General features: G+C 42.5%; 1 protein-coding gene across 1 annotated transcript in view; it reads left to right on the top strand.

The window, feature by feature from the left end:
• The window catches only part of lamc1 (laminin, gamma 1), a 91,564-nt gene that overhangs the window by 65,134 nt on the left and 5,369 nt on the right, over positions 1-21,061 (top strand). Inside the window, exons 6-25 of the mRNA XM_051952975.1 lie at positions 859-976; positions 2,193-2,291; positions 4,611-4,747; positions 4,836-4,958; positions 5,504-5,693; positions 7,757-7,869; positions 10,112-10,333; positions 10,798-10,986; positions 11,078-11,323; positions 12,602-12,755; positions 13,572-13,714; positions 15,204-15,382; positions 16,494-16,650; positions 16,810-17,095; positions 18,010-18,147; positions 18,330-18,474; positions 18,563-18,712; positions 18,805-18,919; positions 20,090-20,289; positions 20,364-20,522. Coding sequence (XP_051808935.1) covers positions 859-976; positions 2,193-2,291; positions 4,611-4,747; positions 4,836-4,958; positions 5,504-5,693; positions 7,757-7,869; positions 10,112-10,333; positions 10,798-10,986; positions 11,078-11,323; positions 12,602-12,755; positions 13,572-13,714; positions 15,204-15,382; positions 16,494-16,650; positions 16,810-17,095; positions 18,010-18,147; positions 18,330-18,474; positions 18,563-18,712; positions 18,805-18,919; positions 20,090-20,289; positions 20,364-20,522 — 3,263 coding nt within the window. The remainder of the gene's footprint in view (positions 1-858; positions 977-2,192; positions 2,292-4,610; positions 4,748-4,835; positions 4,959-5,503; positions 5,694-7,756; positions 7,870-10,111; positions 10,334-10,797; positions 10,987-11,077; positions 11,324-12,601; positions 12,756-13,571; positions 13,715-15,203; positions 15,383-16,493; positions 16,651-16,809; positions 17,096-18,009; positions 18,148-18,329; positions 18,475-18,562; positions 18,713-18,804; positions 18,920-20,089; positions 20,290-20,363; positions 20,523-21,061) is intronic.

Here is a 21,061-nt window from a genome sequence, read left to right as displayed (position 1 = left end):
TTTTGTGTTTGGTTTAAAGTCTTTGTGATCTGTTTTGTATGTTTTTGTGATCAGTTTGTGTTTTTTTGTGGTCGTTCTGCATGTTTTGTGTTTGGTTTACAGTCTTTGTGATCCGTTTTGTATGTTTTTGTGGTCAGTTTGTGTTTTTGTGGTTAGTTTGTTGTTTTTGTGGTTATTTTGCATGTTTTGTTGACAAGAACCGGACTGTTTCTCCAGTTCTTTTGAGTGTTTCTGTGTTTGTTTTAGATACTTTTGTGATTAGTTTGAGAGGCTTGTGATCAGTTTTTGTGTTTTTTGTGTGTATTTATGTGGTCGTTCTGCGTGTTTAAATGTTTTTCTGGTTCTGCATCGCGTTGCAGTTCTTCATGGTGGTTTGTTTTTTGTGTTTCTTTGCGACCATGTTGTCGTTTTGGACGGTTGAATCTCTTTGTTGCTTCTTTGATGAACTTCCCAACATGAAGCCGTTCGTGATAAACGTCTCATTTTGAGTGCAGCGAAGCGAAACACTGGTTTTCAGCGGGAGATGGTTCAGAGATCAGGTGTGAAGGTTGTGAAAATGTTACTGTTTAAGTGGAAACATGTGAAGCCGCCGCTGTGGACTTTATGGTGTCAGCGGTTCTTAGCAGCAGCAAACCGCCGCTTAATGCGAAGCAGCTGCTGAACCTCCAGACGTTCTGCTGCGCAACGGTTTGCTAATGGGAGCTGATTGTTAGCACGTGGCTAACGGTGTGTGTGTGTGTGTGTGTGTGTGTGTGTGTGTGTGTGTGTGTGTGTGTGTGTGTGTGTGTGTGTGTGTGTGTGTGTGTGTGTGTGTGTGTGTGTGTGTGTGTGTGTTTGTTTGTGTTTGTGTACATCCAGGCTCTGAGTCTCCTCAGTGTGACAACAGAGGAGTCTGTGCTTGTAAACCAGGAGTGACCGGAGAGAAGTGCGACCGATGCCAGCCGGGATTCCACAGTCTGACCGAGGCCGGCTGCAGGTACGAAACCAAAACCTGATCTAGTAGGTACAGACCAAAACCTGATCAAACGGGGGGCAAACCCTGATTCAAAAGAGACCAACCAAGACCAACCAATCAGATCAGGTTTATTCGCATTCACCACATTTAAAAGCAGCTTTTGACCAGTTCAGTCAGGCAGCAACAAAGTGCAGAAAGCAGTTTGTAATGAATAGAAGAGGCAAAATTAGGACTGAAGTAGTTGTAAGATCAAAGTTTAACGTAAAATGCAGTTTAAAGAAAGAACAATGTAAAAGAACAACCAAAAGCCGTGAAAACTTGTACATCTTGAGGTCTTTCTGAAGAAAATGTCGGTAGAGGAGGTTTTTATTTCCAGACGGAGGCAGTTTGAAAGCTGCTGCTTCTCAGATGTAAACTTTTGAAGATTTTCCAGTTTTATATCAAAATAAACTCAATTGATCCAACAACAGAAGTGACTTTATTCAGTTAATGTGACGTTTTTCACTCTTTTCTGATGTTTTAAACCCCAAACCTTTAAATTATTCGATAACGTAGTTGTTAGTTGCAGCTTTATGAAGCTTCTGTGACGGATAAATACGACCTAACCGGAGAGTTTTTGTGTAATAATGTCATGAAACACGAAAAGCACTAGAGGAAGTTTAATAAAACCAAACTTTACCACTAATTACCTCAACACAATGAAACCTTCAAACTGAACTTTGAGTTCTTCTAGAAGTTCTTGACCCAGTTGATACTCAGTACAGAGATATTGACCATTATTTGTTCAATCAAACTTAAAAAAAATGATGAAAGACGTTCGTCACAGCATCCTGGACAGACTTAAATGATGTATTTTATGCAGAACTCTAAATTTACAATCATGCAACATGATAGGAAACAGGAAGTAGGAGGAAGCTGTTGGCCTAAAATGACTTCAAGTACAGAAATATAAACATATTAATGTTCTGGAGGACATTTTAAAAACCGTCTTTGGTTTAAAAAAAAGTGTCTTTTTTTCCCCCTGATTTATTGTGTTTTATTGACATAAACTGGAGATGGATGGAGTTTAAACCACTGGCTGATCTGTGAGCGCCCTCTGCTGGCAAACAGCCGTTTTAGGGTCTTTGTAGGTTCTAATGAGGTTTTCTTTGGTAGCTGGATTGAATCTGGGCGTCCTGGCCGTGGGATCGTCCTGTTTTCTGGATAATAAACCCTCCGTCTCTCTCTCTCTGTTCAGGCCTTGTTCCTGCTCGCCGTCCGGCAGCACTCAGGAATGTGACGTCAACACCGGACAGTGTCGCTGCAAAGACAATGTGGAAGGCTTCAGCTGCGACAGGTAAAACAAGCTCTGACCCATATTTAGAGTCTAAATCATGAGAATTTCACACATGGAAGCCGTTTTAAAGGTCCAATATCTGCAGAAATAAAACTCCAATAGCCGTGAAACTTGGTGAAGACGAGACGAAGATCTAAATGACTGAATGAGTCCAACAGAGGAAAGTTATACCAAATGGTATTTTGTGTTTATCTATGGATGGATCCATATTTCAGTCAACATTTTACCAACGTCTGAGGCTCTAACATCAGTAGAACTCCATGTTTTTGCCATTGTAACTCATTAGTGTTCGTCTGTTCGTTACAAGCTGCTTCATGTCTTCATGTTGGAATCTAACAACATGAGGTGTGTTTTGTCAAATGTTTTCATAAAGATGCTGGAAGTCAGTGAGCTTTACTGGTTTTGTCGTCAGTTTGATTGTTTTTGTGGTTGATTTGTGTATTTATGTGGCTCTCTGGTTGTTTTTGTGAACTTTGACTGTTTCTAGAAGCATTTAGCTTCTAGTCGACCAGTCCTGAGAAAACTTTATCAGTTCCTAGCAAACATCTATGAATAGGTTTGGTTTTTAAAAAGCCTCACACTCACTTAGATGCAGCAACCAGCAGTTCTTTCATTCTTAAATAATTACCCATTATTGTCTCACACAATCTATTTGTTGGGTGGTCTGTAAAATGTCAGGTTATGGTGAAAAATGTTGACCAGTGTTTCCAAAAGTCTTGTTCTGTTGACAACTCAAGATATTCCAGAAAACCAGCAAATGTAGCCTTTATGTAGCCTTATTTTCAGTTTTAGCATGTTTGTGGTTCCTGTTTTTTCGTTTCTTGTGTGGGTCATGTCTGTGTTTTTGTGGTCACTTTGAGTATTTTTGTTTTTATTTTGAGTGTTTTGTGGTTATTTTGTGTGCTTTTGTTTTCATTTTGCATGTTTTTGGGATAATTTTGGATGTTTTTGTGGTCATTTTGTGGGGTTTTTTGGTCCTCTTGCGTGTTTTTGTTTTCATTTTTTGTGTTTTAGCTTTCACTTTACATGTTTTTGTGGTCATTTTGTGGGGTTTTTGATCCTCTTGCGTGTTTTTGTTTTCATTTTTTGTGTTTTAGCTTTCACTTTACATGTTTTGTGCTCATTTTTAGTAGTTATGTTTTATCGTAAGTGTTTTTGTTGTCATTTTGAGGTAAGTTTTTGATCATTTAGAGCTGTTTTTTTTATTTTTTGTAGTTTGTTTCAGTGGTTTTTCTGTGTGTTGCTGGGTTCACTCTGACTATTGTTGAGGTTGTTTAGCTTATGCTGTAGTGAATGTTTGTGCTTATTTGAGTAGTTTTGTGTTCATTTACATGTCTGTCAGGTTTCTGATTCTCATTGAAGTAATTCTGAATCTCTTTGTTGTAGTTTTTTGTGGGAGTTGTTTCCTCTTTTTGGACGATATACTGAGTTTGGAGGAGAAATGTTGGCCGTGGTTTCAGCACTGAACCTGACCTCTGCAGTGTGGTGAACCATGCAGAGGAAGTGGAGGTTGTGACTAGGGATGTGTGCGACTAGTCGTTTAATCGTTTAACCGCCTACTCATTTATTAAATGTTTAGTATTTTACTAGTTGGTTAAACGCTGCATTAAGCATCATGCTCCTTGTTCTTCGTGCCTCTGCTTCTTTGTAAACAGGCTGAGCAGGGAGAGAATCGCTCCTCCTCCCCTCACAGGTAGCAGGGGGCGGGGCCACACAGTTTGGGGAAGAAAGTTTGGAAAGGTAAAGTGGGAAGATGGCGACGCTCCCGCCTAAGAAAATCAGCACCATTTGGCAGTATTTTGATGCAGCAGATGACAACAAGGTCGCCTGTCGGCTGTGTAGCAGAAACCAGTGTTGCCAACTTAGTGACTTTCTCGCTAAATCTAGCGACTTTTTTTGGTCAAAAGCGACTAGCGACAAATCTAGCGACTTTTTCTGCCGTTTTGGAGACTGACAGGAAAACTGGGATCATTCTGCAGTTACTGTCCTCAACAAGCAGCAGGTGCTGCTGTGAGCTCCTCCCCCTCCTGAAGCACAGACTGTCAGTGCAGTAACCCCACAGCAGTCCCAGTGTTTGAGTGAGTAGGGGAGACAGACATCACTCTGCAGCCAGACGGCAGATGAATCGCGCATGCGCAAAGTCACTACAGATCCCATCCAGACTTGCGGAGCGGAATATAAATGAAAATGTTTCTTCACTGTCATTATGTGGCTTTATAGACTAGTCGACTAGTCGCAAAATTTTTTTAGACTAGTCGGTGGGGAAATTAGTCGAAATTCCCATCCCTACTTGTGACGTTTGCTGTCTTTGTCTGTCAGGTGTAAACTGGGCTACTTCAACCTGGACCCCAACAACCCTCAGGGCTGCACCGCCTGCTTCTGCTTCCAACACTCATCGGTGTGCGAAATCGCCGAGGGCTACAGCGTCCACGCCATCACCTCGTCCTTCAGCAGAGGTAACGCTGCCTGCAGGCCAAACTCAGGGCAGAAATAACTCATAAACCTGAGCAGGAAGTGACAGAATGGTTTCCTGTGTGTTGTCAGATGACGAACAGTGGACGGCTCAGCAGCGGGACGGATCCAGCGTCTCGGTCCAGTGGTCGCCCAGCGGACAGGAAATCTCCCTCATCTCAGACGACTACTTCCCCATGTACTTCGTCGCTCCAGGTGAGCTCACCTTTCTGTCTTTACGAGGATTCCTCACCGATGTAAACCCACGATATGTTTTTATCTGTAAGCTTCAACTACAAACAGGATTTAAATCTGATCTGCTGCTGGTGTCTGGTCGGTTCTGCTTCTTTGCTCCTGTCACATATTCACTCACAGTTTGTTCATTCTTCATCACAATCGAAAGTCCTGCAGCTCTGTGGAAGCAGAAAAAACATGAAGAAGTAAAGAGAGAATAAAGTTAGAATCATCAATGCAAAACATAAAAACAAAAGTTGGATTTTTCATTAGTTCTTAAACAAAAAACTGAAAACAAAATATTAACTACATTTTTCCAGGAGTTCGCATGTTCCCAACACTGTGAAATGTTTTCTCCACATACTGTAGATATTTATGGCTGCTGCTGTGTTGCCTTCAGGGACTCACCTGCTGTTTGTTTTGTGGCTGCTGCTGTGTTGCCTTCAGGGACTCACCTGCTGTTTGTTTTGTGGCTGCTGCCGTGTTGCCTTCAGGGACTCACCTGTTGCTTGTTTTCTCCGTCATAGAGAAGTTCTTGGGGAATCACATGCTGAGTTACGGTCAGAACCTGACGCTGAACTTCCGGGTCGACCGGCGCGACACTCGTCTGTCGGCCGAGGATCTGGTTCTGGAGGGAGCCAACCTGCGGGTCGCGGTGCCGCTTATCGCCCAGGGCAACTCCTACCCCAACGAGAACATGCAGACATACGTGTTCAGGTGAGGCGGCCGAGTGTCCAGACTGAACCGGGTTTAATGGTTTTAAGGTCCAAACATCTGGGCTGTTTGGGTCATTAACGGATCAGTTGGTTTCTAGCGATCAATAAATCTGGAGTCAGACTTAAATTAGCCTCGGTTTGGTTCTGAACATCAGCTGTTAAATTCTGATGATAATCTGGAATTTTTATGGTAGATTTTATTTTTTCTGTTGGTTCTGTTTTAATTTCTGATGATAATTTAATAATTTAGATTTTATTCGGTCGCAATCTTTAATTACACTGGTCAACAACAAAAAAATTGTCTGAGGTTTTAAAGCTGTTTTAACATAATTTTGGGGTGCAGAATTCAAATATAACATTGGTTTTGCTCTATCAGGTCAACTTTTTTAACTATGACCATTTGTTGTTTTTCACCTTTTCTTTATATATATGCGTATGATTGCTTTATTGTTTACGCATCTACAACTTACAATCACTATATTTTTGGTGTATATCTCTATCGTATATTGTTTTGGATGATACCCAGTTTTTGTTTCTTGAAATATCTTCAGTAAATTACTTATTTTTATTCTTTGCACATAGGTGAATACCATGGCTTCTCGCAGAAGAGCTTGCAAAAATCAACCTGATGTGTTCTGCTACATCTGTGGTGAATACACATTGGCACCTAACAGGAACTCTGTTACAAGCTTCATAAAGCGTGCCTATAATGCCTATTTTGGTATAAAGCTTGATGACCAGGATAAAGCCTGGGCCCCACATATGGTGTGCAAAGCATGTACTGAGTATCTGCGTCAATGGACAAAGGGCAAGAAGAGTTGTCTAAAGTTTGGAGTTCCCATGGTTTGGAGAGAACCAGCAAACCATGTCATTGACTGCTACTTCTGTGCTGTAGATGTAACTGGGATTAACAGAAAGAACAGGGGCAGCCTTACATATCCTGATCTTCAGTCAGCACGTCATCCTGTAGCTCACTGTGATGACATCCCAGTACCTGTCTTTGGAGAGCTTCCAGATATTAGTGAGGGAGATTCCTCTAGTGACCATGAAGATCAAGAGGATCAGGTGTTTCTTGATGATGATGCTCCACATCCTTTCACACAAATAGAGCTAAATGATCTAGTTCGTGATCTAAGCTTTTGGCTTCCCGACTGAAGGAAAAGAACCTTCTTGCAGACAGTACTCGCATAACATTTTACAGAAACAGACACCAGGAATACCTCTGTTTTTTCTCTGAGGAGAATGATTTGGTGCATTGTTTAGACATTGTGGGTCTCCTGCACAAGCTAGCATACAAAGTATGACCCCACAGATTGGAGACTGTTCATTGACAGCAGTAAGTGATCCCTCAAATGTCCATCCATCCATCCATCCATCCTCTATACACCGCTTTATCCTCATTAGGGTCGCGGGGGGTGCTGGAGTCTATCCCAGCTGACTTGAGCGCAGGCAGGGGACACCCTGGACAGGTCGCCAGTCTGTCACAGGGCGACATATACAGACAAACAATCACACTCACATTCACACCTACGGACAATTTAGAGTAACCAATTAACCTCAGCATATTTTTGGACTGTGGGAGGAAGCCGGAGTACCCGGAGAAAACCCACGCATGCACAGGGAGAACATGCAAACTCCATGCAGAAAGATCCCAGGCCCACCCCGGGATTCGAACCAGGGATCTTCTCACTGCAAGGCGAAAGTGCTAACCACTATGACGCTGTGCAGCCCTCCCTCAAATGTATGCATTTTGTAATAAAGCATTCTTAGATAAGAAGTACTGGCATAACTCAGCCATTAACTACACAGAGGTGTATTTGATTTGGGCAAAAAATTAGATTTTCAACCAATCTGTATAGCTTCAAAACCTGACCTGATAGAGTAAAACGGATGTCATTTTCGGATTAAGCGCTACTTAATCCTCCTAAATCAGTTAAAAAACTCTAGACAATTTTTCAAAAAAATTTTTTTGTTACCCAGTGTTATCTGGTTTAACTGATCCTGACTTGTTTTGATCTGGATTATATTTTTGTGTTAATAATCTCTGGTTCTGGTTGTGTTCAGGCTCCATGACAGCACCGACTACCCCTGGAGGCCGTCCATCAGTCACTCCGACTTCCAGAAACTTCTGCACAACCTGACGGCCATCAAGATCCGCGGAACCTACAGCGAGAGGAGTACGCAACAAACACACACACACAACAATAACGCAACAAACACACACACGCACAACAATAACGCAACAAACACACACACACAGCAATAATGATAACGCAACAAACACACACACACAATAACAATAACGCAACAAACACACACACACACAACAATAACGCAACAAACACACACACACAACAATAATGATAACGCAACAAACACACACACACAATAACAATAACGCAACAAACACACACACAACAACAATAACGCAACAAACACACACACACACACAACAATAACGCAACAAACACACACACACAACAATAACGCAACAAACACACACACAACAACAATAACGCAACAAACACACACACACAACAATAATGATAACGCAACAAACACACACACAACAATAACACAACAAACAAACACACACACACAACAATAACACAACAAACACACACACACACACAATAATAATGCAACAAGCACACACACACACACAACAATAACGCAACAAACACACACACACAACAATAATAACGCAACAAACACACACAATAACAGTAATAACGCAACAAACACACACACAACAATAACGCAACAAACACACACACACACAACAATAACGCAACAAACACACACACACAACAATAATGATAACGCAACAAACACACACACACAATAATAATGCAACAAACACACACACACACACAACAATAACGCAACAAACACACACACAACAACAATAACGCAACAAACACACACACACAACAATAACGCAACAAACACACACACACAACAATAATAACGCAACAAACACACACAATAACAACAATAACGCAACAAACACACACACACAACAATAACGCAACAAACACACACACACAATAATAACGCAACAAACACACACACACAACAATAACGCAACAAACACACACACAACAACAATAACGCAACAAACACACACACACAACAATAACGCAACAAATACACACACACAATAATAACGCAACAAACACACACACACAACAATAACGCAACAAACACACACACACAACAATAATGATAACGCAACAAACACACACACACAACAATAACACAAACACACACACACACACAATAATAATGCAACAAACACACACACACACACAACAATAACGCAACAAACACACACACAACAACAATAACGCAACAAACACACACACACAACAATAACGCAACAAACACACACACACAACAATAATGATAACGCAACAAACACACACAATAACAGTAATAATGCAACAAACACACACACAACAATAACGCAACAAACACACACACACAATAACAATAACGCAACAAACACACACACAACAACAATAACGCAACAAACACACACACAACAACAATAACGCAACAAACACACACAACAACAATAGTAATGCAACAAACACACACAACAACAATTATAACGCAACACACACAATTACGCAACATACACACCCCGACAACAACAACGCAACAAACACACACACACAACAATAATAACGCAACAAACACACACATACAACAATAATAATAATGTAACAAACACACACAACAACAATAATAACGCAACAAACGCACACACAGCAACAATAGTAATGCAACAAACACACACACACAACAATAACGCAACAAACACACACAACAACAACAATTATAACGCAACACACACAACAATTACGCAACACACACACCCCGACAACAACAACGCAACAAACACACACAACAACAATAATGCAACAAACACGAACACCAACAACGATAACGCAACAAACTCACACAACAATGCAACAAACACACAACGATAACCCAACACACACACAACAACAACAATAACACAACAAACACACACAGCACAAACACAAAAATAACAACACAAACACCAACAATAACGCAACAAACGCACACAACAACAATAACACAACAAACACACACACAACACAAACACAAAAATAACACAAACACAAAAATAACAGCAACACAAATACAAAAATAACAACACAAACACACCAACAACAATAACGCAACAAACACACACACATCAATAACGCAACAAACACACAACAACAACAACAATAACGCAACAAACACAAAAATTACAACACAAACACAACAAACACACAAAACAACAACACAAAAATAACAACAACACAAACGCAACAAAACAAACACAGTCACATCAACAACATCAACAGCACAAGCACTCCTGTAACCTGCTGGTCCCTCCAGGTGCTGGTTACCTCGACGACGTCTCCTTGGTGATGGCCAGGCAGGGTCCAGGTGTGCCGGCCCGCTGGGTGGAGCAGTGCACCTGTCCTCAGGGTTACCAGGGGCAACACTGTGAGCAGTGCACTCTGGGATACCGCCGTGCCCAACCCGAGCTCGGAGCCTTCAGCTCCTGTGAGCCGTGCAACTGCAACGGACACAGCGACGCCTGCAACTCGGATAGTGGTAGGACTGGGAGAGCTGGGAGGACTGGTTTTATAATTGTTTATTAGCTGGTTACTGACTGACATAATAACCATTAACCGGACACTGGTTTAACTGGGAGAAATGGTTTAATACCTGCTTACTGACTGGTTTTATAACTGGAACATTGACCCCTAGATTCATTGGGTTACTGACTGGGATTAACTATTTAAGGTACAGAAGCCTGGTTGGACTGGTTTTATTGACTGGTTTTTACTTGTTTACCAACTGGTTTCCTGAGTCCATGGGCTGGTTTCACTCGTTTATTAAATAATTGATTATCTGGTTATCTGACGGGTTTGTCTTTGACTGGTTAATTAATTTTCTGACTGGTTCCCTGGTTCGTTTGTTGATTGATTAACTGGTTTGTTAACTGGTCCTCAGACTGGTTTTTTAGTAGGTGTTTGCAGGATGTTTGTCTCAGATGTAAACTTTTTTCCGTCCAGGTGCGTGCGACTGTCAACACAACACGGCCGGGTTGAGCTGTGAGCGCTGTAAGGACGGTTTCTACGGCGACGCCACCCGGGGGACGTCGGCTGACTGTGAGCCGTGTCCCTGTCCGGCCGGAGCCACCTGCGCCGTCGTCCCAAAGACCAGGGAGGTGGTTTGTACCAACTGCCCCGCCGGAACCACAGGTACTGACCCAACAACCATCAGAGCGTCATAAATGAACGTTTCTATGACAACAGCGATGTGTAACCGCCACGCGACCTCACCTGTCTGCAGGTAAACGCTGCGAGCTCTGTGACGACGGCTTCTTTGGCGACCCGCTGGGTCAGAGCGGACCGATCCGGGCCTGCCGGGCCTGCAAGTGCAGCGACAACATCGACCCCAATGCCGTCGGCAACTGCAACCGCGAGACCGGAGAGTGCCTCAAGTGCATCTACAACACCGACGGCTTCTTCTGCGACCGCTGCAAGGAGGGTTTCTACGGCAACGCCCTTGCTGCCAACCCTGCAGACAAATGCAAATGTAAGGAACCAATGAAGAGTCAGGATGGACGATGTTGGGCTTCATAGTGTGATACCAACACCTGATTCATGCTAGCGCTAAATTTAAGGCTTAACTGCATCAGAAGCTTCATTTTTCCATATTTATACCACCTTTCAAAAGTTTGAGGTCACTTAGAAATGTCCTTATTAGTGAAAGAAAAGCATTTTTTTTTCAATGAAGATAACATTAAATGAATGATAAATCCAGTGTAGACATTGTTAATGTGGTAAACAGCTGATTTTTAATGGAATATCTCCATAGGGGTACAGAGGAACATTTCCAGCAACCATCACTCCTGTGTTCTAATGCTACATTGTGTTAGCTAATGGTGTTGAAAGGCTCATTGATGATTAGAAAACCCTTGTGCAGTTATGTTAGCTTGTGAATAAAAGTGGGAGTTTTCATGGAAAACATGAAATTGTCTGGTTGACCCCAAACTTTTGAACAGTAGTGTCTCTTTTCTTGTGAGTATGATTTCTACAAGAATTAGTTTTGACACAGTTTGAGGTCACAAACAGGAGAAGGTTCTTGGACGTAACACCTTCCAGGTCATGGTAATCCATAGTACGTCAGTAGAAGGACTTGTTTTTTTGTTTTTTTTATTAAAGACGTTTCAGTGCTGATCCACGAGGTTTCCTTGGTTCTAAACCTCCTGATGAGGAGTTTATCGAGAATCAAGGCTCTGTAACAACCAGAGACTCCGGGTTATAGTTACGGTTATCAAGGTGAGACCTAACCCTAAATGTAACCCCGAGGAATCCCAGGAATTCCTTATAAGTGGCATTGTAACTGTTTTACTTTAGCATAGATGGCTTCTGAGGCTTTTCTTTCGAAACAAACCACCTATCAGGTACTTACAATGCAGTCCTGAAATCCCTCCCCTGGCAGTTTTACCACCACTCCCTCTCTAAGTCATGAAGGTCCCAGCTGAATTGAGGTTTTTGTTTGTCAAAGACGTTTCAGCTCTGATCCATGACACTTCCTCAGGTCTAACTTCCTGATGAGGACTTTATCTAACAACCAGAGACTCCTAAACATCAAAGTGTGGTCAAACTGCCTGGGGGGGGGGGATCTCAGGACTGCCTCATAAATTTAATATAGATGACTTCTGTCACTTCTCTTTCAAACAGACCACTTATCAGGTACTTACAATGCAGTCCTGACCTCCCTCCCCAGGCAATTTTTTCTTTACTCCCTTGCTAAAGTCATGTAGGTGGCAGCTGAGTTGAGGTTTCTAACGGTGGTTTTCCTCCTCAGCTTGTTCCTGCTCTCCGTCGGGGACAGTGGGTCGACAGACCGGCTGCTCTCAGGTCACCGGTCAGTGTCAGTGTCTTCCCAACGTGGCCGAACGCGACTGCAGCGTCTGTCAGCCCGGATTCTTCAACCTGCAGAGCGGCAACGGCTGCGAGCGGTGAGAAAGTATTTTAAACTGTAGTTAGCAAACCTTCTGCTGCTCTTAAATTCAGTCGCCAGCAAAATATCAACACAGAAAACAAATAAAACTTATAATCAATGAACACAGACAAAAACTTGTGAGACCAATTTTCAAAATAAAATGAATATAAAATACTACTTTCTTTTAACAAAATGAGAGTTTTAAACTTGACGTTTAGGAAGGCTGTTCACTGTCGTTGTGATTAACTTTTAGTAACCTGCTGCAAAAGGAATAGAAAATAAGTGTCTTCATAGTTTAGTTTCAAATAATCTGCTGCTAGTTGGAAATAAAGATATTTCCAAGAAAGGCTTGGAGTCAAAACCCAACTGTACTGAATAAGTGCTTTTAATTTCATTTTTCTATTTTATAACATTTTTCATTAATTTAAAAAAAGTAACAATGGCCCTTATAATTGGAACCAGTTTCTCTTGAAATAATTGTATTTATTTGCTTATTTACAGCACAATAGAGGCTATTTCTAATGAAAGGAAAGTTTCCTGGAAAATAAATAAAAGAGAACTTTGAGTCCAGTATTTATATAGTTTTGTATTTAGAGAGCATATTTATTATCATTGATGAGGGTTTTAGTTTTGGTTATGTGCAGGTGAGCAGTTAACTTTTAAATCTGAAATCTTTAAATGATTATTTTATCGTTAATATTCATCCTTGTAGACATTGGAACATGCTATCAAAGTTATTTCTAGTCAAACATATAAAACCTGCAGCGTTGTCGAGGGTTTAACAGATGTATGATTGTTTCCTGATCTTTTCCTTTTATGGGCGTTTCCTCAGGTGTGGCTGTCATCCGATTGGCTCCACCAACGGTCAGTGTGACATCACCAGCGGTCAGTGCGAGTGTCAGCCGGGCGTCACCGGACTCCACTGCGAAGGCTGCGAAGGCAACTTCTTCGGCTTCAGCTCATCTGGATGCAAACGTGAGAACAAACGCACAAAACAACATTTTTCCAAGAGACCTCGGCTGTTCTGATGCTGGACAAAGATGCTGCTGATATTTTTACTGTTCACAGGTTTAGGTTGTTTCTAAACTCGTCTTCTTTCTGTAAAAACACTAAATTGTAGTTCAGCTGAAAATGCTGAAATGTTGTCTTTGTTTTCATCAAATTCTACTGATATTAGAGCTTAAAAGTTGGTGAAATGTCGACCAAACACTATATTTTAATAGAAGTCAGGATCAGGGTTTCCGTAGTGTAGTGGTTATCGTGTTCCGCTAAAATGTGAAAGGTCCCCAGTTTGAAACCGGGCGGAAGCATACTTATGTTTAGGGGCGGCATACCTCAGTGGGTAGAGTGGCCGTCTCGCAACAGGAGGGTTGCGGTTTGATCCCCGGCCCGTCGTGCTCATGTCAAGGTGTCCCTGAGCAAGACACCTAACCCCTAATTGCTCTAGGGGCGCTGTACCGTGGCTGACCCTGCGCTCTGACCCCCCAGATGGGGGGATATGCGAAAATCAGAATTTCCTATCTATAGATATATACACTAACAGGAGCTTTCTGGTTCCTGAATATCACCTCGCTTGAAGATTTTGACCTGTTTTTCCATTTTTATGGGGCGAAAATTATTCATGATTGTCATTTTGGACAAGTTCCAGGTCAAAAAGCCAAAAACTGGAACCTTGTCTTGTTATTCTTGCCACACAACGCATTCTACTGATGGCTTAAAAGTTGGTGAAATGTCGACCAAGGGCTGTGTTTTAGTGGGAAATATGGATCCATCCATATATATACTTACAGGAGCTTTCTGTGACCACATCACCATCTTTATTTGAAGAATTTGCCCCTGTTTTTTCCTTTTTTAAGGGAAGAAATTATTCATTATTACCATTCTAGAAAAGTGTGAGTCATTTTGGACGAGTTTCAAAACAATTAAGACAATTTTAAGTTATTTTGGACGACTGCCAAGTCGAAATTTTTTTTTTTTTTTAAATGGAACGTTGTCTTGCCATATTTGACACTGATCAGATTCTACTGAAGCTAGAGCCTCCAAGGTTGGTGAAATGTCGACCAAAGACTGTATTTTAGCAGGAAACATGGATACGTCCATATAAATCCACTTACAGGGCCTTTGTGGGACAATCGTAACCCACCCACCTTTATACCATCCAATAATTGTCATTCTGCCTGGATCATTTCAAACATCTGGAAACCATTCTGTCCATGTCCTCCTCAAAGTTAATGGCAGTGGGAGTTTTAATTCTGGAGATGTTAAACTTTTAAAATGGTTTTATTGAGGGTGAAGGTACAAAATGATCAGAATTCAGCCAAGATGTTTTACAGAACTTAGTTTTGGGTCTAAAATAACCAGTAAGTGAACCGTATCCGAGACATCGCTGCTGGATTCCGTCTGTTTTGATCCAGTGAAGATGTTCTTCAGGATGAATCCTCAGTTCCTCGTTGTTTCTCTGCAGCTTGTGACTGCGATCCTGAAGGCTCCCAGTCGGGTCAGTGTAAGGAGGACGGTCGCTGCGAGTGTCGGCCCGGATTCGTGGGAGCTCGCTGCGACATGTGTGAGGAGAATTACTTCTACAACCGCTCAGCACCGGGCTGCCAGCAGTGTCCGTCCTGCTACAGTCTGGTCCGGGACAAGGTGAGGAGGCTGCTTTCTGCTGGTTTGTGGGTCTTTGGGGTCATTTTGTGTCTCTTTATGGTTGTTTTGTTTGTCTTTAGGGTTGTTTTGTGTCTCTTTGTAGTTACTTTGTCGGTCTTTGTGGTGGTTTTGTTTCTATTTGTGAGTGTTTGGTGGGTCTTTGTTTTAGTTTTGCATCTCTTTGTGCCCCTTTTGTATCAGCAGTTGTTTTATGTGTCTTTGTGATCGTTTTTGTGGGTTGTTGAAGTCATTTTGTGTCTCTTTATGGTTGTTTTGAGTCTCTGTGGTTGTTTTGTTCCTCTTTGTTGTTGCTTTGTGTGTCTTTGTGGTGGTTTTGTGGGTCATTGGGGTCATTTTGTGTCTCTTTATGGTTGTTTTGTGTGTCTTTGTGGTTGTTTTGTGTGTCTTTGTGGTTGTTTTGTGTGTCTTTGTGGTGGTTTTGTGGGTCATTTTGTGTCTCTTTATGGTTGTTTTGTGTGTCTTTGTGGTTGTTTTGTGTGTCTTTGTGGTTGTTTTGTGTGTCTTTGTGGTGGTTTTGTGGGTCATTGGTTACATTTTGTGTCTCTTTATGGTTGTTTTGTGTGTCTTTGTGGTTGTTTTGTGTGTCTTTGTGGTGGTTTTGTGGGTCATTGGTTACATTTTGTGTCTCTTTATAATTGTTTTGTGGGTCTTTGCGGTGGTTTTGTGGGTCATTGGTTACATTTTGTGTCTTTATAATTGCTTTGTGTGTCTTTGTGGTGGTTTTGTTTCTATCAGCAGTTGTTTTATGTGTCTTTGTGATTGTCTTTGTGGGACTTTGATGTCATTTTGTGTCTCTGTCTTTGTTTTGTGGTGGCGTAGCGACTCTTTGTGGTACCTTTGTGTCTCCTTTTAGAGTTTTTTTGGTCATTGTTTTGCATCGGTTTGTAGTTTTTTTGTGTGTCTTTGTGGTCATTTATGTCTTTTTGTAGTCATTTTGTGTCTCTTTAGTTCTTCTGTGTCTGTTTGTTGTAGCTTTGTGTGTCTTTCTGTTGTTCTTTTGTAGGTGTTTTTTGTTATTTTGTGTCTCTTTGTGATTATTTTGTCGTCGTTTCTTTGTGAGTTAAAGTGTTGTGTTGTTTTCCTTCTGCAGGTGAACCAGCAGAGGCAGAAGCTTCACGACCTGCAGACTCTGATCGACAACCTGGGCTCTGGCCAGGAGACCGTCAGCGATAAGGCCTTCGAGGACCGGCTGAAGGAGGCGGAGCGAGCCATCATGGAGCTGCTGGACGAGGCTCAGAACAGCAAAGGTACCGACGAACCCAAACCTGAGGCCACGTCAGCATCCAGAGCTTCAGTTTGTCTCTAGAAAAGCAGATTTAGTCGTGTTTTATACCGTCTAATCGCTGTCAGATTCTGCTGACATGGTGCGAAGTTGCGCTGAAATCTTGTTGCCTTCTGACTAACAGATGTGGACCGCGGCCTCCTGGACCGACTCAACGGCATCAATAGCACTCTGACCACACAGTGGAACCGGCTGCAGAGCATCCGCAACACGGTGGACGACACGGGAACGCAGGCCGACCGGGCCCGAAGCCGAGTCCGAGACACCGAGAGCCTGATCGACCGAGCCCGGCAGGAGCTGGACAAGGCCAAGGACGCCGTCGGCAAAGTGGACATCAAACCTCCAGGCGGCGGCGCAGAACCCAACAACATGACGCTGCTGGCTGAGGAGGCCCGAAACCTGGCCGACAAGTAAGACCCGGTTCTGGTCTGGAGACAGAGAAACACGGTTAAAATTAGAACAAACCAGTAAATGCATAAAGTTAAAGAGAGGAATCAGACACCATCAAAACCAGCAACCAGTGTGTTTATTAAAAGTTAAGCAGCAAATTAAAGTATTTAACGTCCTCATGATGCTCTCAGCTGTTGGAAGATATTTTTATTTATTGCAAAATGACAGCAGCCCTGATAACCTTCTAACCTTACAAATTATATATAAATCATTTTATTTTTGTCATAGCAAGGAACTTTTGAGTGTTAAACAGCCAAGGGGAACGATAGGAACATAAATTAGTATGACCTTAATGAAGGCACAGAAAAGAAGAGCCAGACCGGGGTCCCTCTAAGAACCCGTCTGGGAAGGGTCTGGTGACCGAACTTTGGGGTCATGCAGGGCTCGGTCAGACACATCCAGATAAAGCAACGTGGAGCCGTCACCCAGTGGGTTGGACGTTGGGGTTGGTGTTCTGTACAGTGGGCAGTTCAAAGGAGTGGCACCTAGTTGTGCTGCCACCTGGTGGTGTAGGCTGGTTGTGGGGAAAGGAGCCTGAGCTGGTGCAGGAGGTGGAGCGCTAGTTGGACTCACCTCCACACACAGTTAAGGTTGTTTACCCAAACTCTTGGAGAGGTTGGACTCTCCTTTTCCAGAGTTGCCCAGGGTGAGAGGTGTCAGCAGGTGTTGGGATCCTCAAAGCCCCAACTGAGCACCACTTGGTTGGTGTTTTTCCTGGAGAGCCAGAACTCGGCCTTGGTGGAGTCAGCGCTCATGTCCTGGAGGAGCTGATTAGAACAAACAGCCTGATCTGAACCTAAATGATGTTCTGTTGTTGGACCTCTGCGGTAGTCGTAGATTGTTGAGTTCTGGACTTCATTTTGTTTCTCCGCAGACACAAGATGGACGCCGACCAGATTGAAAAAATCGCCAAAGACGCCAACGACACGTCGACCAAAGCGTACAACCTGCTGCTGAAAACTCTGGCCGGAGAAGGAAATACGAGCCAGGAGATCGAAGAGCTCAACAAGAAGTGCGTTTGTATCTCGTTGATTGTTTTTTAGTTTCTTTGAGGTTGTCTTTGTGTTTCTTTATGGTCATTTTATAGTTGTTGTGTGTCTCTGTGTGCGTTTTATCAGAGCTTTTGGACAGTTGGATCCAGAATTTCCAGATTTTCTGACCTTCTGTCCATGTTTTCTGTCACTTCCTGTTCAGGTACAACGAAGCGAAGGACCTGGCCAAGAATCTGGAGAAACAGGCCAACAAGGTGAAGGCCGAGGCCGAAGACGCCGGAGACAAAGCTCTGAAACTGTTCGCCAACCTGACCAGCCTGCCGGTGTTCGACACCAAGGCCCTCGAGGTGACGGCCAGTCCAGAACCCCACACTTGGACCGAAAACATCTGCAGAACTTTAATTTCAACTCCTGTCTTTGCTTCTGCTTTTTCAGGACGAAGCCGGTAAGATCAAGAGGGAGGCGTCGGATCTGGACAAGCTGATCGATAAGACGGAGAAGGAGTACAACAGCCTGAGAGACGACCTGAAGCCCAAAGAGCTGGAAGTCCGCCAGCTGCTGGAGAAGGGAAAGAGTGAGCAGCAGGTACGGAAACACAAAACCAGAGACGGAGGATTCATTAGAGATACAAGCTGATGTGAAGCTTCGGTCTCTGACGTCTGGGTTTTCTTGGACAGACTGCAGACCAGCTGTTGGCTCGAGCCGACGCTGCCAAAGCTCTGGCTGAGGAGGCGGCGAAGAAAGGCCAGTCGACGTTCAAAGAAGCTCAGAGCATCCTGGACGACCTGAGAGGTAAAGACTGTTTATACACACCGCCTCATCCACTTCAGGTTCCTGTGTGGGGAAATGCCAGGTTACTGGACACGGAGGGTTTGATGTTCTGACCTGAAACCTCCATGAGATAGACTGAAAATACTACAGATAATAACTGATGTTTGTTCTTTCAGAGAACCGTAAAGAGATTCATCATTTAATGTATTGAACTCTGTAAAACTGTACATAAACGTATTTATTGAACAATTTACAGTATGTTGGAAACAACCTAGTTACACTGAAGTACATGTTAATTTCTGTAACAGGTTTTCTACATGTTTAAAGGGTAAAAATCATTGAAATCTATAAACCCCCTAATTTTAGCCTTAAATTTACTTCTTTTTCTAAGGGACCAACAGTCGTTTAACAAAAATTAGAAGGTTTTCAGCTTCTGTAAAATAAAAGAAAATCTACTTTTTTGCGATTGATGACACTTTTACTGTGTCAAACTGCAAATTGAGCCTTCAGTGGGTAAAAACGAGTGTTTAGTGCAGGGGTGTCAAACTCAGTTCCAACACACCTGATTCAAATGATCAGGCTCGTTATCAGGCTTCTGCTGAGCTTAATGATGAGCTGATCATTTGAATCAGGTGTGTTGGAAGAAGGAAACATCTAAAACATGCAGGATAGTGGCCCTCCAGGAACGGATCTTGACACCCCTGGTTTAGTGAGTAAGAAGTGTTTAGTGGGTAAAAACGAGCCCATTGTTATTAATTGATTTACGAATGTTTCAAATTTGGTTTCTATGAATATTTATGATCCAATAATTTATCTCTTAATTAACTATAAATTTGGAGTGAATTTCTTTAAGAAGGAAATTCATTTAAATCTAAACAATAACAGCACATAAAACATGTACTGTATAATACTTTTTGCCTTAAATGGACCAGACTTTTTCTGTTTGGGGACATTTAATTGACAAATTAATGGATTTGCTCAATACAGTACATTTGAAGGGATAAAAATCATAAATAGGAAATATAAAATTGGTCAAATAAATAATCTGTGACTTCACATTTATTAAAATCTGCAGACTGCGTTGCTTCAGTGGGTTTCATTTCACATGTGCGTCTGTTTGTTAATCAAAGCTGTAAAATTTCCTTTATTTCGTCTCCAAACTTTTCTGTATTTTTTCGTCCTTAAATTCAGACTTCGACAGGCGAGTCAACGACAACAAGACGGCGGCTGAGGAGGCCATGAAGAAGATTCCCGCCATCAACGCCACCATCATGGCCGCCAACGAGAAGACGAGGCAGGCGGAGGCGGCCCTCGGAAACGCCGCCGCCGATGCCCGGGAGGCCAAGAACAAAGCGGAGGAGGCGGAGCGTATCGCCAGCAACGTGCAGAAGGTAAAGAATCACAACAACAACAACAATAACAACCTTTAACCGGTCCGACTGTAAACGCCGTCGTCTCCTCGCAGGGATCCGCTAAGACCAAAGAAGACGCGGAGAAGGCTTTTAACGACACAAAAAAACTAGAAGATGACGTCGACAACATGATCGAGCAGCTGAGCGCCGCCGAGCAGCAACTGGCCAAGAAGAAGGCGGAAGCCGACAGCGACATGATGATGGCAGGAATGGTACAGAACAACATAAAAACTGTTATTATTTATCATTATTGCTGTGGGGTTTTTTTGTTGTTCAGTAGCAGTAGTGTTATTATTCATACTAGTAATATGTTGATGTTATTTACTACTATTAGTCCACCAAGGAACGGTGTAGTGATGTGATGATCGGCGTCCGTTTGTCTGTCTGTGTGAAACATTACTCAACAACAGATTAACGGATTTGGATGAAATTTTCAGGGAAGGTCAGAAATGACACAAGGACCAAATGATTAGATTTTGGCAGTGATGCAGCTTATAGTCTGGATCCATGGACTTGTTAACCCGTTGCGCTTCAGTGTTCCGCACGTGGTACACTTTGAGATCTGCATAAGCAATTTGCTAAATGTCTGAAACTGCAAACTCGATTATACAAATACTATACGCCGATGGAAAGCTTAGATTCTCATGAATCCGCCGGTATAAACCACTTTCAGATGTGATTACCACAGCGGGTAATATAAACACATTTGTCCGACAAACAACGAATATCCATCCATCCGTTCTCTATACAC

Source organism: Acanthochromis polyacanthus, chromosome 9 (assembly GCF_021347895.1).
Source record: "Acanthochromis polyacanthus isolate Apoly-LR-REF ecotype Palm Island chromosome 9, KAUST_Apoly_ChrSc, whole genome shotgun sequence".
Classification (NCBI taxonomy): domain Eukaryota; kingdom Metazoa; phylum Chordata; class Actinopteri; family Pomacentridae; genus Acanthochromis; species Acanthochromis polyacanthus.
Note: the sequence above shows the minus strand (reverse complement) of the source record. Positions and strands in the feature narration are given on the sequence as shown.